Below are 14,437 nucleotides of genomic sequence, written 5' to 3' on the forward strand. Positions count from 1 at the left end.
GGCAAAGAGCCACATCACCCTCAGCAGTGACCGCTCCCTCTGCTGTCATTCACTTCACAGTGGCGAGACCAAGGTTCTCGGCTGCCTCTGTGGCCTCTCAGGCATGCGAACCCCAAGCCTACGTATGGGGTGTTCCTGACGGCAGAAGTTGGGCCTCTCTCATCCTTCTGTGCTCCTTGAGTTTCCTGGCTCAAGGCCGGTGCATGCTAACTGCCCAGGAAATGCTAAATGAACAAAGGAAACCAAACCCAGCCATTGCTCCCACCTCGTGTTTGGCTTCGTCCTCTGGTTGCAGAAGATGCTGAGAAAGAGATGTGTCATTTTAGATGTACAGAAGAAGAGGTATGACATGACATGCAGGTAAATCTTTGGGAGCCACATTTTCTTATTGTGTGTAAATCCAGCGAGGGCTTATCTTGTACAGCAGACAGCTGACTAAATGACAACCATATAGCTGTAAGTGATGATTCCACAGCCAAAGGGCAGGGGCTCTGCTAGCCCGAGGGCATATGAGAGGCTCACTGAGCTAACTGAATGCTCAGTTAGCCGGCAGCATTGGTAGCTGAGGCAGTTCATGGGGAGCACGAGCCACTCGTCCTGGCTGAAAACACTTATCCAGTGGACCAAAGGGCTGTCAGATCGTCACTTTAAAGGGTTTACGAGAGCCTGTCTTGGTTTTCAAGTGTAAGCAACAAATAAAATAATCTCTACATCCCAGTGGTCATAGCCTCCATTCGGAAGTACAGTGATACCAGGACTATGCACAAAAGACTGAAGGCCCAGGGAAGACATGGCCTAGGGTCACTGAAGCAAGCCAGGACTGAGGCCTTTGCCGCTCTGTGACGGCTGCTCCTCTTTGCAGCAGATCCCTGTGCCTCTCACGGGAGGAAGGATCCCGGCAGTCAGTGCTTGGCTTCAGCAGTGTGAGTACCCGGTCATGAATCTTGTGCAAACAGCTTGTGTTTTAACAGCATTGTGAGCACATGCTTGTGACAGCAAGTTAATGTAACTGACAGTCCCTTAATGATGAAAGACAAGGAACAAATGAGTTGGCCGAGGTCAACTCTTGTGCACGTACCCAGGTAGCTCACGACGTTTCCTGCCTGCCACCCCGGCCCCAGGTGTCTCCTTGGTAGTGAGCTTGTCTCTAAGAATAAGGAGAGGACTTACCAAATTCCTTCCGAGGGTACTCTGGGGAAGAGTTGCCACTGGAGCTCCCTGGAGAAAGGGAAGAAGCACTTAGCACAACTAGCCTCTTAGGCCAGTCAGCTTCTCCAAGGGCGGGGCAGCTCTGGCCACTTTGTCCCGATTCAAGATTATTTTGGGGAGCAGGGATGAGCAGACATTCGGAATGAATCAGGCTCATGATTTAGAATGGGGCACCTCAATTCTCTGACCTTGTGATACTTGTTTTTGAAAGTGGATCCTGTTGAAATAATAGGCTCAGGCATAACATCAGAAAGCACTGTGGAGAGCAGGGGACATATCCCAGTGGGGGAAGAGGAAGAGGAAGAGAAAAAAGAAGAAGTGGAAGAGGAGAAGGAGGAAGAGGAGGAGAAGGGGGAAGAGAAGGAAGAGAAGGAGAAGGAGGAGGAGGAAGAAGAGGAGAAGGAGGAGGAGAAAGAGGAAGAGAAGGAGGAGAAAGGAGGAAGAGAAGGAGGAGAAGGGGGAAGAGAAGGAGGAGAAGGGGGAAGAGAAGGAAGAAAAGGAAAAGGAGGAGGAGGAAGAAGAGGAGGAGGAAGAGGAGGGAGAACACCATGTGATGAAAATCGTCTTGTTGGGTCTTGGCTTCCCTGGCAGTCCTCCTCTTCCACTGTCACTCTGTCCTGCCCCTCGGTCACTAGTACCCATCTCCTCTTGCTACTTAACTCCTTTTCCATCTGGCAGGCCATTTCCCACTGGAACTGCCCCTGCACAGCCAGGACCCCGGTGGCCTTAGCCGTGGAGCCCAGGTGCCTCCCAAGCCTGCTTCCCCACCCTGAGCAGCTCCTCTAGGCTCTCCCTCTCCCATGTTCCTCGTCTCCCCACCCTTGACAGCTCTTCCTTTTCTCTTTGTGGGATCCACTCCCAAACTCAGTTCTCACCCAGATTTCCTCCCTGAACTCTGGTTCTGTCTCCACTGCCTGCTCACTGCCTTCTCCCGAGAGCTGTGGAGGCAGCTCAGGCTCAGAACAAAGTAACTGAACTCATCCAAGAGTCCCCTGCTTCAGTGATTAGCTCTGCTGTGGGCCCAGCCTGCATTTGGGACCTCAGCCTCCCATTTCTGCTATTCCTGGACCTCGAATAGGATCAACAGTTTCGCTTAGAAGTCTCCACAGCTGGCCGCTGTGTGCAGAATAAAGGCTGAACCGCATAAACAGCACCGACTCTGGGTCCTCCAGGTCCTCTTTTGGTCTTTTTTGTTTGCTAGATCCCTCCCGTGTGCACACACTGAGCTACAGCCCAGCCCTAGCCAATCCCTTGTCACACATGAGCCCCTGCTGCTTCCTGCATGAGTGCTAGGCTCTGCTGCCTGGACTGTCCTGTCTCTGCCTCCCTGGCTGTCAGCATCTTACACATAAGGCAGGCCCAGCTCAGACATCACCTGCTCCATGGCTTTCCATGATTTCCTTAGCTGAAAATGCTAATCTCATCTACTCTGTATTAGAGCTTTATTCTTTCTTTCTTTCTTTCTTTCTTTCTTTCTGTACTGGGGATTGAACCCAGGGACTTCACACTGAGTTCTGCTTCCCAAACACCTTTAAGTTTTCAAATTTTGAGTCATGGTCTTGCTAAGTTGCAAGTTTCCCAGGCTAAGCTCTAACATTCAGTCCTCCTGCCTCAGCCTCCCAGAGTGCTGGGATTAAAGGTGTGTGCCACCACAACCAGCTTCATGATAGTTTTTTTGTTTGTTTGTCATCTTAACTTCTCTAACAGACTCTCGACTCCTTGAAGACAAGATTCATGTCTGATTTATCTCGGCAGCATCAAGGCCCTGCTTCCACTCTATGTTAAATATCCAGCAGGCTTTTGAAGAAATACCAGTTTAAAGAGTGACTAGTGGATGGATGCATGAATAGCTGGGGGATAGATGCATGAACAGAATCTTCAACTAGTGTGAATCTAAAAAAGAAACGAGGGTGGAGCTGGAGCCAGATTGCAACCCAAGAGTGTTCAGGGATAAGTGGAGTCACGAGGAGAGGGTAGCTCTTCCTGGGTCTGCAGGGTAGGTACCTTCGTACATTCCATGGCGGGCAACGTGGGTTTTCCTTTCGAAGGTTGAACCAGGCGAGTTGGGCAGGGTGGAGGCAGGGGAGTGAGCCCTCCGGTAACTGGAGGTGGAGCCACTGCCTCGCAAGCTTCCATCTGCAAGGGGGAGATGCAGAGCCTTGTGGCATTGTGGCCATAAGCCACATCGTCACCAAGCACACATGGGCAGCTCTTAAAGCTCTTAACTAAGGGAGGGCCTTGCTGGGGGCTGGGGGCATGGCTGCCACTGACTTTCCTGAGCAGACACACAAAGGCCGAAGGTCCCGCCCTTACGCAGTTACAGAGTACATGCATGGCAAGGGTTTTCCCGAGGTCCCGTGTGGAGGTGTAGACTGCTGCTTGGTTGGGCTAGAACACGATCTGGTGGCCCTCAGCGGTAGGGCAGCCACCTCTGTCAGTCAGCCTAGCCTTCCTCACATCCTGGGTTTTCCCTGTAGTTTCACTGTAAGAGTGTGTAGATGGCTGCAGGGATTGTATGTGCATGCTTAGCTGTGTGTTATTTTTCTCACTTTGCTCTGTTTTGCTTTTGTTTGGAAGAACATCCCATGGGCAGTGGTGGGTCAAGGTTGGATGCCTGCCTGGTGGGATTACATACTGCCAGTCTCTCAACAGAGTAGCCAGACTGCTAGGTTTCTCTGGTTGCTAATTAAATTTGTCAGCCTTAAACGTGTGTGGGCGCCCTCTCCTAAAAGATAAGGCTTGGAGAATGAGTCGGGAGAAACAGCCTCCTACTCACATAGGCTTCCTAATGAATGGTAGCTATTCACATTAGGAAATGAATGAAAATCCACTCAGCAGGATTTAAGCGGGGCTCAAATTCTGATGACTTAGAATCCCACTCTCCCTGTGCTCCCCATGCTTTTCTGGCCTCAGAGATCTGGTTTCATGGAAGACAACTTTCCCACAGAGGGGAGGGAAGGGGTCATTTGGGATCAGGGTCTCCTAAGGAACATGAAACCCAGGTCCCTTGCGTGCTCAGTTCACAGCAGGGTTTGTGTCCTGTGAAAACCTAATGCCCTGCTGATCGGACAAGGATTGTGGGGGAGCTTGCCTGCTTCTGCCACCCCTACAGTCAGGGGCTCTGGTTTAGATCGCTACAGGGGCATTTGGAGTAGAAGACACGCAGCCGTGGTGGTCCCTTGCAGCACTGGTTCAGGATCACGCCCGTCTGGTCTCCCTCTCTGTCCATCCCTCTTTCCTGTCCCCAGCCGCTTGCCCTGGTGGGTACTCACTGGAGTTCATGTAGCTGCTGCCGCCATGGGTCAGGCTTTGCTTCTCCAGCCGGCCCCCTCCACCAAGAGAAGCTGTTTTGGTGTAGCCATTGCTGGTCCCGCCTTCTGCCAGAACCAAAAATCAGGGGACAGTCCAGGGTGGAGTCATGGTGTTTGTTCCTCATTCCCTGTGCAGTGGAGCCTCCCCTGGCTTCTCCCCAGGACCCTCCAGAGTGAGGTCCTCTCCCGCTACACTAGGGTGGGAGCTACCATGCTGTAGCTAGTTTGGGATACAAATTTCTGGAGTGGATAGCGAGTTCCTCAATAGGAAACAATGTTAGACAAAGGAGCAGAGTGACAAGAAGCCCCCTGAATCCAGGCTCTGTGCTGGGCTTGCTCTTTGCAGATGCCTGGTAAGGGTTCAGGTGTGGCAGCCTCCATAGAGACTGGAGGGATGTGTGGCCCCTTTGGCTTCTGTCTGGCCTCCTGTCACTGCCAGGCTTCCCCACCCTGTCAGGAGGCTCTTTTTTTTGAGTTACAGGAATGCTCTAACATTAGACTGTAGCAACAGTTACACACTGCGTACCTACACTAACCACCCACGGATTGCACATGCCAAACCAGTAGACTCTGGCATATAAATTAGAGTCTAACATTTTGGCTTTGATCACTGGGAGAGCAGCTTCCCGTGGACAAAGGGATGCTGCGGGGTCTTTCCACACAACTTACTGGGGAGAGGCAGCACTTACTTGGTGGTAAGGATGTCAGTCTTGTGCTTACTGTTTCAGTGATAACTAGAAAGACATAAAAAGAGGCAATCTTAGTGTGTGTACCGACACCTCTGTATTTTGACAAGGCCCGTAATCTGTCGTAGGTTCAATGTGTAAAGTTAAATTCAGCACTTGTGTGCCACAGTATGTGATCCAACCCCTGTATCTGAAAACATAAGCAATAGCCCCAGGGCTCAGGGTACCTGGAAAATAAGTCGGTAGCTCTTTGGAACCAAAAGAAGTTATGCACTTATGTGAAAGATGGGCTGTCCTGGCATCAGGGTCTCCACAAGAGTGCTGGCCCTCTTGTCTCCAGTGACACTGTCTCTCTGCCCTGCCCCTTCCCCAAGCTCCCTGGCTCGCTGGGGCCAATACCTCCACCGAGGTTGCCGTGTGCTTCCGGATGGACTGGAGGTATTTTCAGGTCACTGACACTCATTCTGAATCTTCAGGGCCAGCACAAGGGTGGAGGGTACAGAAAGGAAGAGGCTCTGAGTGAGACACAGGGCTGTTTAGTGTAGTCAGTGATGCATGAGCCTCAAAGACAGACTTAAGGACCAGTGCATTTGACCCCCAGAACTGAGATCCTCTGATCCGAGTAATAGTGGATGTGTGGAGGGACTTTGGCTTCAGGTGTTTGGGATGACACCAGTAAGCAGCAAGGCTGTGTGCCATCCAATCTCTCTGTTCCCTGCAGCAGCGGCAGCAGAAGGTATGGGTTCCCAGGACCTCAGCAGGGTCCATCCTGTGGCTGACCCGACCATCACCACTACCTCCCTGGCTGCTGGACCAAAGGTCCACCCACCTAGCTGGGATGGCTGATCTTTAAAAGACAACACCGTGTATGTGCTACACATGCAGGTGTGCAGGAGTGGTGAAAGGAGAGAAGCCTGAAGACAGTGCCGGATTATTCCAAGTCACCACAAGCTGTGCTGTTGGTCTGCTCAGCCCGTGCTGCCCCATTGCCCATCCTTCTTCACTCCGTGTCTTCCTGCCGAGAACGTGACCAGATAGTAAAGAAAACGAATACTTCGGCAGAGGACAGTGGCTCTTAAGGGTCTTGGCAGTTGCCTTTCACGATTCTTTGACACAAAAGGATAAATTATTTCTGAATCTGAAGTTCAAAGTCTGAGAATTCAGAAGTTTATTTTTTAATTGGAAATAAATGAAAGTCATAGAATAAATTTAAAAAATAAATAAAAAGCTCCCCAATTTAGAGTTGCTCGGTATACAGGTTAAATATCTCTGGCTTTATCTTTTGGGAAGTTTCACAAAATAAATGTACCTTGTTCAATTTGCAGCATAGGTTTTTACTGTGATCTTGGTGTCATTTTAGCTTAGTCCATGGGAGAACTTGGGTTTTATAGTTTCCTGAGTTATGCTATTCACTACCCCTCAGCAGGGAAGTGGTTAAATGAACTATGGTTACTGTAGTCAACAAAATATTATGCAGTTATTAAAAATGCTGATCATGAAAACTACAAGAAGGCCTCACCTCACCCCGCCCCAAGGTACTGGGGATCAAACCACGTGCCAGACAAGTGCTATGCTGCCAAAGCTGCACCCCAGCCCTGGAAGTGGTAATTTCCATCTTGGAAAAAGAAGCAGGATACACTTTGATTCCAAATGTGTTAAATATCATGGTGGGCCGTCTTAAGGAAAGGGATAAGGTCCATTTAGGAGCATGTTTTAAAATGATACAGTGGTTGGCAAGGAATTATTAATAAATGATGTAATTTCTTATTATTTTTCTCATGAACAATTGTAGATTTATAAAGAAAGCTTGGATGCTCTTACGCCTTTCAGTGACTTCCGTGCCTTCTCGCTTGCTTTTCTTGGTTACATCCATCCCATCGCCACCTGCTGGAAAGCAGAAACCATGAGAGGTCTTTCACCACTGCGTTCAGCAAGCCCCCGCCCAGCTTTATGCACTGAGAACCTTGATTCTTTCTCACGCCGCCTCCTTTCCAAAAGCTGTTTCTGTTTCCTGCCATCATCTGTGACTGTCAGAATTTAACAGCCCTAACTTGGGGTTTAGTTTTTGTTCTGCACTGGGGATCAAACCCAGGGCCTTGCACTCTGCCAATGAGCTCTACCCCCCACCTTGGGGTCTGCTCCTTTCTGCTGGGATCTTGTTTTTCAAAGTCTATCAGGCTAGATGGCCTCTGCTGAGCATCAAAGTGCTTACAAAAGCTATGGTGCCCTGAACTTTGTCTGACTATAAACCCTACTCTGGGCCAAAGTAATAAATAGCTGAAGGTTATCTGCTAAGGCATGGTACTGACTCATTGGACATTTCCTGTAGGGTTTTTTGTTCTGTATGGGAACTCCAGGAAGCTAAGAGTTTGGATGGGAGGATGGAGCTTGGTAGATTTGAATCAGGATTAAAAAAGTAACATCATACGTATGTGGAACCTTGCACTTTGTGGAGGATGGAGAGCTTTCTTCCTAACAAATCATGCAGACAGTCGTAGGACAAACAGCTGAAGGAAATACATGTAAAACCTACAGCGATGGGGGTGCTGTCTGTGTGCTTCCTCTACTCCTCCTGCCTCAGAGCATGAAAGCATTGCCATGGTGGCGAGTCCCTGGCAGAAGACAGGGCCGGCATCAAAGGGTGATGGTGGCCGGGCTCGAGGTGTAAACACAGGCACACACCGTGACAGCTCCCTCCCCACAAGTGCAACATTTCTTCTGTGCTCCTGGGCCAGGGTTCCAGAGGCCCGAACACCTGTGGTTTCCCTGAGGTTCTGCCCTTGCCCTAACCTCTGCTTCCTCCTGGCTTTCCTGTGGGTTGTGAGCTAGGACTGAGGCAAGACCTTTCTGCCCTGGTGCCCCTGTGCCTGCCCAGTGAGTCTGGTATCAACTCCCCCACCAGACCCAGCAGACACAGTGCCCAGGCCCACAGCACAGCACATTATAGGGGCCTGGCCAAACTGTCCTACTTTATTTTAAAACCAAAAGGAAAGCAAACCCAATCTACTCAGGATTGTACTCTTGGTACTGGTCCAACCACGGAACATACATTTTTCTAAGTTTTTTTTTTCCTTAGTGGAGGATGTGGCGACAAAGACTGAAGTGCCCAGGACCCAAAAACTCCCAATGCGGCATAGGTGGCTCCCCTGCTGGAAACCAAGTGCACTGAAGAGCAGCCGGTCAGCTGCTGGCTGGAATCCACCATGGCCAGCACAGCTAGCTCCAGGGCTTGGCTGAGTGTGCCAACTTCTTGCTCATCGGTGCATCTTAAACGTAGCTCTAGGTGAATGGTGAGGCATCGTGGGAGTTCTGTCTGGATTGAGATGCCACAGAACGTCTGTTTAGGACCATTTCCTGGGCCTAAGAGGAAGAGCTTCAAACGCACTTTACTGAGGGGCTAGCCTTGCGGAAGGCCACAGCTAGCCTGTGACTGTCTGTGTTCCTATCACACCTGCAGGTATCTCCCCTGCAAACTTGCGTGCAGCTGGACCTTCAGAAGTCCTTCCTCGAAGTACTGCTTGCCTTCAGGAGCCCTCCTCCCCGCTTTCTTCCCCCCACCCTGCCTTCTCTCCACCTCCCTCATTGTGTCCCCCCCGCCCCCCACCCCATTGGTCATCAGCTGTGGAACGGGAGGCATTGGGGGAGAGTACACATTTAATCACACCTGGCTGCAGTGGGGGAGTGACTAACTAAACATTTAGGGTGACACCTGAATTGGTAGGCAATATTACTCTGAAAAGGTCTGTTTGTAACAGTGCAGGAAACTTTCACTACCCTTAAGTTCTTGCTTATTTTTGATCCTTCAGTGAAATTTACAGGTAAGATTGGCTGGGTTTATTCCCCTTGTAGGAATCGAGGCAGATGGATGATGACAGTTTGGTGAGAGTTCTGTCTCCAGACAGCTACCCTGGCAAATTTTGCCTGTTCTTCCTATCTCCAGGAAAATAACTGGTGTTTCCAGACTCTCCATTTCTTCCCTAAATTCCAGTGGCAGAGATTCAATTTCTGTAGCAAAAAGCCAAGGGTTCCCCAATTTGCAGAAAACACAGTCTGTTAAGCAATCAGGTGCCCCCTTCAGGGCCTGGGCACACTCCAGGGGAGGCACTTGGTTGGGGGGAGGCACCCTGTGGATGGCACCTATCATGGGCAGGCTCAGAAGGATGCCCTTTTCTCAGTTTGAAGCCACTCAAACAGCTGGGAGCCCCTCAGCCTGCAGAATTCTCTGTCAGTCTGACAGTCGGAGGAGGCAGGGATATATGGGTGACAGATGCTTTTGTGCCAGCAGTAGGAAGTCTCTGTGGGATATGTAACAGAAAATAGTGGGAGGAAGGTATCAGTTGGGATCAGGGTCATTCCAGGGGGCCTACAGGACTTCTGTGTAAAATGCTGGGAGTGCTGGTGGTTTCTGAAGCGTGATGTCGGGGAAAGGAAAGTCGACCTGGTTCTTGCTTCAGCCTGCCCTGTCGGGCAGCCCCACCTGAGCTCACCATTCCCAGAATGGAAGCTCTGGGCAACAGCATGATTTTTAACTTCCTGGATACTGAGGTCACTTTGCTGGCACTAGGATGAGCAGCTAATTCAAGTTTTCAATTCCAAAATTATACTAATTTACATCCATAGTTTCTTCTTATATATTTATTTATTATCTATCTTTTTGAGCAGGGGCTCACTATGTAGTTCACACAAGCCTTGAACTCACTGTGTAGCCCAAGTTGGCCTCAAACTCATGGTGATCTTCCTGTCTCAGCCTCCTGAGTGCTGAGATTATAGCCATGTGCTATCATGCCCAGATTAAAATTTATTTTAATAGACACATAGATAATCCTATGCATTTAAGAGCTCCAGCAGGATAGTTTGATACATGTACACATGCAATGATCAAATCAGAGTGATCAGCATTTCTGTCATTTTAAACATTTATCCTTTTGTGTGTGTGTGTGTGTGTGTGTGTGTGTGTGTGGTAATGGAGTTGACCCAGGCCCTCTGCATGGAGCTACTGCCTCATTTGAGATAAGGTCTTGGTAAGTTGCACAACTGCCCAAGCTGGGCCCGAACTTGTGGTTTTCTTGCCTGTCTCTCAGAAACATTTATCATTTTTTAGTGTTTGGAGCTGGGAACTCCTGTCTTCTAGCACCTTATGAAATACATAATGAGCTGTCCTTCACTGCAGGTTGGTGCATGGGACTCTGGCTTCCTCTTCCCGTCTAACTGCATTTAGGGACCTGCTATCTTCTGGTCTCTAAGGACAGCTACTCAACCACCCAGCTCCCACGTAAGAGGGAAACCAGGCTCACCAGGTGGTTCATAGCTGGTGTCTTTTGCAGAGTTGAAAATGATCTCACACCACGTTCTAGGCAAGAAGACATAGTTTCATTCGTTCTTTTATCCTTTTCTATCCTTTTCCCCATTATTTAAATGATGTCACAGCTGCCTAAACCTGTTCAGGTCGTGATATAACCTCACCCACAAGTAGGACCAGCCACTGCCACTCGGACTTTCTCTCCACCTCCTGACGGGAAAGACACTTTGTCCTTCATGCCAAAAAGAGAGTTAGGATGCCGAGTGTTTTTCTATTTTCTAATTTTAGGAACAAATGCTTCCACACTTGCTAAAGAATAACAAATATCTTTACTTTTTTACAACTTCTATTACTCCAATCTTGGTGTACTGGAAAATTTAAAACAAAACACAATTGCCGTAATGTAAGAAAACCATCCTCTGCCTGTTGCCCCAAGCATATACAAGGGTGGAGCAGTCTGACCTCCAGGGAAACCAGTGCGGGATGGATGCACTGGGGGTGTCATCTACAGCACCCTGCACTTGCTATATCTGACACCTTCAATTCTCACAACCACAGGTGCAGGAGGGGTGGCCAGCTGGGCTGTTTATAGCTGCGGTTGCTGCTGTTAATAATGGCAAATACACAAATCAATGTGGGAACAGACTCCTTGTGGTCAGGCCCAGTTTCAAAATATGATAGTCCTCAGCCTGATCAATTTGGTGCCCTGAAAGAGTTTCTAAGCCAGTACAAAGCAAGGCTGGTCACTGTAATCATTCCAGATAAACTCTGATCAGGTTCATGCAGAGATTTCACAGGGTCCCCTGATTCTCAGGGTCTCAGTGCCTGGACGCGTGTGAGGTGAGTTCTGACTCAGATCTGCTCCTCACTTCCAGACAGAGCACACAGAGGTGAAAAGAGACAATTCCACTTACAAACAAAGGCCTTTGCTCTGTGTTTTTACGGACATAGCAAATCCAACCTTGATACTCCCTGTGAACTGATTCTCACAAAAGTGAGGCGCCAGAGGTTTTGCCTCCACTTCAAGAAGCGAGGTGATAATTTGTTAGCTTGCAGTTACTGTGGTCCAGGTAGATGCATAAACCGGTAATTCTCATCGGGAGTGATTTTTTTGGGGAAAGGAGGCTGACCTGACTGGTGAGAATATGTATAAGAAAAAAATTTCTCCCTTCCTCCACTCCTCCTCCTTCTTTTCTCCTTCTGAGTTTGATTCTAGGAAACTCCTGGATCAACCTCACCACTTCAGGGGTTTTGCTTTACTTTAGGTTAGGGGCAGTGAAATTTCACAACATGAACAACAGCCATGCTCTGCCCGGCTCTGTGGCAGCGCAGAGGCTGGGCGGCGCGGGGGGGATGCTCCTGGATGCCCCCATCTCCCCTCACCCCCATCCCAGGCCCTTCTCTGCTGTCACAGGGGGGCAGCAGGGCAAGAACGGAGAGAGGGCGAGAGCCAGACAGCAAGAGAGGAAACTGAGATGGAGAAAGACACAGTCACAGTCCTTATCAGAGTCTGCAAAAATTACTTTACGGCAAGACATTCCACAATACCAATAATAATACAGGAAAATCCTGGTACTGGAGCCCAGTATGTTATAACTGGCTTTATTTTTCCACCCCTGGATTTTTTTTTTTAGCCCTTTAAAAGACTTGCACTATGCAAAAACACATACACCTCAACATTTACATCCAGTCCATCACTTCCACCAGGAGAATTCTAGAAACAAAGAACTTTGTCTTATTTATTTTCTCCAATAAAAATGTAATTTCTAAATTGCAAACCTCTAAATGAAAGTCTCAAAAGAAGGGAGGAAGGTCAAGCTTTCTGCTGCTTACCTGGCTTATGGTTTTGACGGAACTGGAAACAACTTTGACTAAATCTCCCTCTCTTTCTCCCTTTGACGTTCTCTTCTCCAAGTAGCAGTGCCCACTTTTTTTTATCCAGGCCCAGTCAAGGTGTGTTAAAGCTGAGTGATCCTCCAAAAATGTTCACTTCATCTCTCCTGGTTGTTTCTTTCAGTGCTCTGCTCCCAAACAAGTCCCGACAAAGGCATGTTGTGGTTTACAGCCTTACTCCACCCTTCCAATTATCTGACACTTGCTGCGCTTAAAAAAAAAATCTGCCTCCAGGAATCAAACTTTATAGGAGGCAGAAAACTTCTACCAGCTTAGCTAGATTAACCATTTATAGACAAGTGGGGGGAAAGGGAACAAAGGGCCAATGTAGAGGAAATGCCATTTGGGACTTCTTACCCTCCCTGGGGGGAGGATTCCCATAGTCTGGTATTCCCCTGGCTTAGTGTTGTGGATATGGCGTCTCAGTGTGTCTGACTTGTGAGGGTACTTAGGCCCAGGGGATGAGATGAGGGTGCTGAGCATCAGACAAACCATGCAGAAATTACATTCAAGCTCTATCTCCCTATCTATGCCAGGGCAGGTCCATTGGAGAAAAGAGTTAGTCAACTAACGCACGAGAGGTTCACAGCTGAAAAGGTTGAACAACTTGGGGATTCACTTTTAAGGAGAGGTACCAGGTATGTGAAGAGACATGGTGGTGATTAATCTTCAGTATGTAGCCACCTAATAATGAACAGAGATGCTGTCAAGGAGGAGAAAGGATCTTCTCCTAAGTCAGGTGACAACAGCTTCCCACACCTAATGATGTGTGGGCTCCCAGATGCCCTGTATCTCCAAGTGCATCCCACAGGGTCTTTCAACTTCTCTAGATGGGGCCAGTTACACCAGCACAAGTCTGGTGTCCATAATTCTTGCAAATATGTGGGTAGCATCTGACTTTCCAGGTCCATCAAACACTACTTAGCAACTCTTGGTGCTGGTGGTGTGGGCACTATGAACCTGAGACTCACTCACATGGTCCTGTGGGCCATGGCAGGTTTGGGTCCCCAGCACTGAGCACTAAGATTAGGTGGGGAGCCAAGAGGCCTCTGAAGCCCAGCCCTGCACATGCCATTCTGCCCAGGGCCCTCACCCTGAGCAAGGCAGCGGACCTCTGAGAATTGCCAGCAGGCTGTCATGCCTGGGATGCTCAGTATCCTGCATTGCAGTGACACATGTCACAACTCTTTCTGCAGGCCTGGATACACTCATGACCCCAAATAAATACTCACTGTGTCTGCTGTCAATCGCTAAGGAGAACCCAGAAGACAGAGTTTTAAGCATTAAAACTGACATATCCCTCATCATTCATTTGTTCATACAAGAATTAAACTGAGCATCACAGATTCTTCTTGGACTACATGCAGAGATGTCAGTGGTGAAATAAAGGCTCATTCTCCATCCTATGGTCTCCCAGTCTAGAGGAGGGAGCCAGGCTTTAAATTTGTACTGGCTGGCTCAGACAGCCATACTGAAGAGTCAAGTCTAGCCGGCTCAGAGAGTAGAAATTTATTTTCTCACAGTCTTGGGAGGTAGAAGCCCAAGACAAGGCATCACCAAGTTTGACTTCTTTTGCCTCTTCCTGTGTCCTGTGCACCCATCCCTGGTGTCTCTCTTTGTGTGCCCTAATCTCTTCTTATAAGGTCTCAGATCTGAATGGATTGGGATTCTCTTGATTTTAATGTAATTTGCTTCTTTAACAGTCCTGTCTCCAAACACAGTTTTATAGAAGTATCGGGGTGCCGCACATGAGCTGGGGAGGGGGCACACAGTTCAGTCTATAAAAAACAACTGTGGGAAACTGAATGTGGTAACTGCAATAGAGAAAGTCTTGGATACACGAGGGGGTGCAAAAGGATGCATAGCCTTGAGGAGGGGAGTTTGGGGATGTTCTGCCAAATAAGTGACATTTAGACTGACCGATGAAGGTTGAGTATGATTTCACCGGCAGAGGGAGAGTACAGAATGTTCTAGAATCTGGTTGGGGACACAATAACTGAGAAGGCTCTGCAGTGGGAGAAGCATGGTGACTGGAGGAA

The 14,437-nt window shown here is 48.8% G+C and overlaps 1 protein-coding gene across 5 annotated transcripts in view; it reads right to left on the minus strand.

Annotated features, from left to right (window-relative positions):
• The window catches only part of Col17a1 (collagen type XVII alpha 1 chain), a 76,632-nt gene that overhangs the window by 33,434 nt on the left and 28,761 nt on the right, over window positions 1–14,437 (minus strand). Inside the window, exons 1-7 of one of the 5 annotated variants that reach the window (XM_063244663.1) lie at window positions 12,339–12,570; window positions 7,028–7,090; window positions 5,210–5,254; window positions 4,482–4,583; window positions 3,214–3,345; window positions 1,171–1,218; window positions 266–301 (exon numbers count right to left, since the gene is read on the minus strand). In XM_063244663.1, the coding sequence (XP_063100733.1) occupies window positions 266–301; window positions 1,171–1,218; window positions 3,214–3,345; window positions 4,482–4,583; window positions 5,210–5,254; window positions 7,028–7,079 (415 nt within the window). In that variant the 5' untranslated portion in view covers window positions 7,080–7,090; window positions 12,339–12,570. Of the gene's footprint in view, window positions 1–265; window positions 302–1,170; window positions 1,219–3,213; window positions 3,346–4,481; window positions 4,587–5,209; window positions 5,255–7,027; window positions 7,094–12,338; window positions 12,571–14,437 lie in introns of those variants that run through there. The other 4 variants (XM_023567329.2, XM_023567330.2, XM_013158420.3 and 1 more) reach the window with 4 other exon arrangements.

This window comes from Cavia porcellus, unplaced genomic scaffold, assembly GCF_034190915.1.
Source record: "Cavia porcellus strain 051 isolate PalLab524CR breed Dunkin Hartley unplaced genomic scaffold, mCavPor4.1 scaffold_2, whole genome shotgun sequence".
Classification (NCBI taxonomy): Eukaryota; Metazoa; Chordata; class Mammalia; order Rodentia; family Caviidae; genus Cavia; species Cavia porcellus.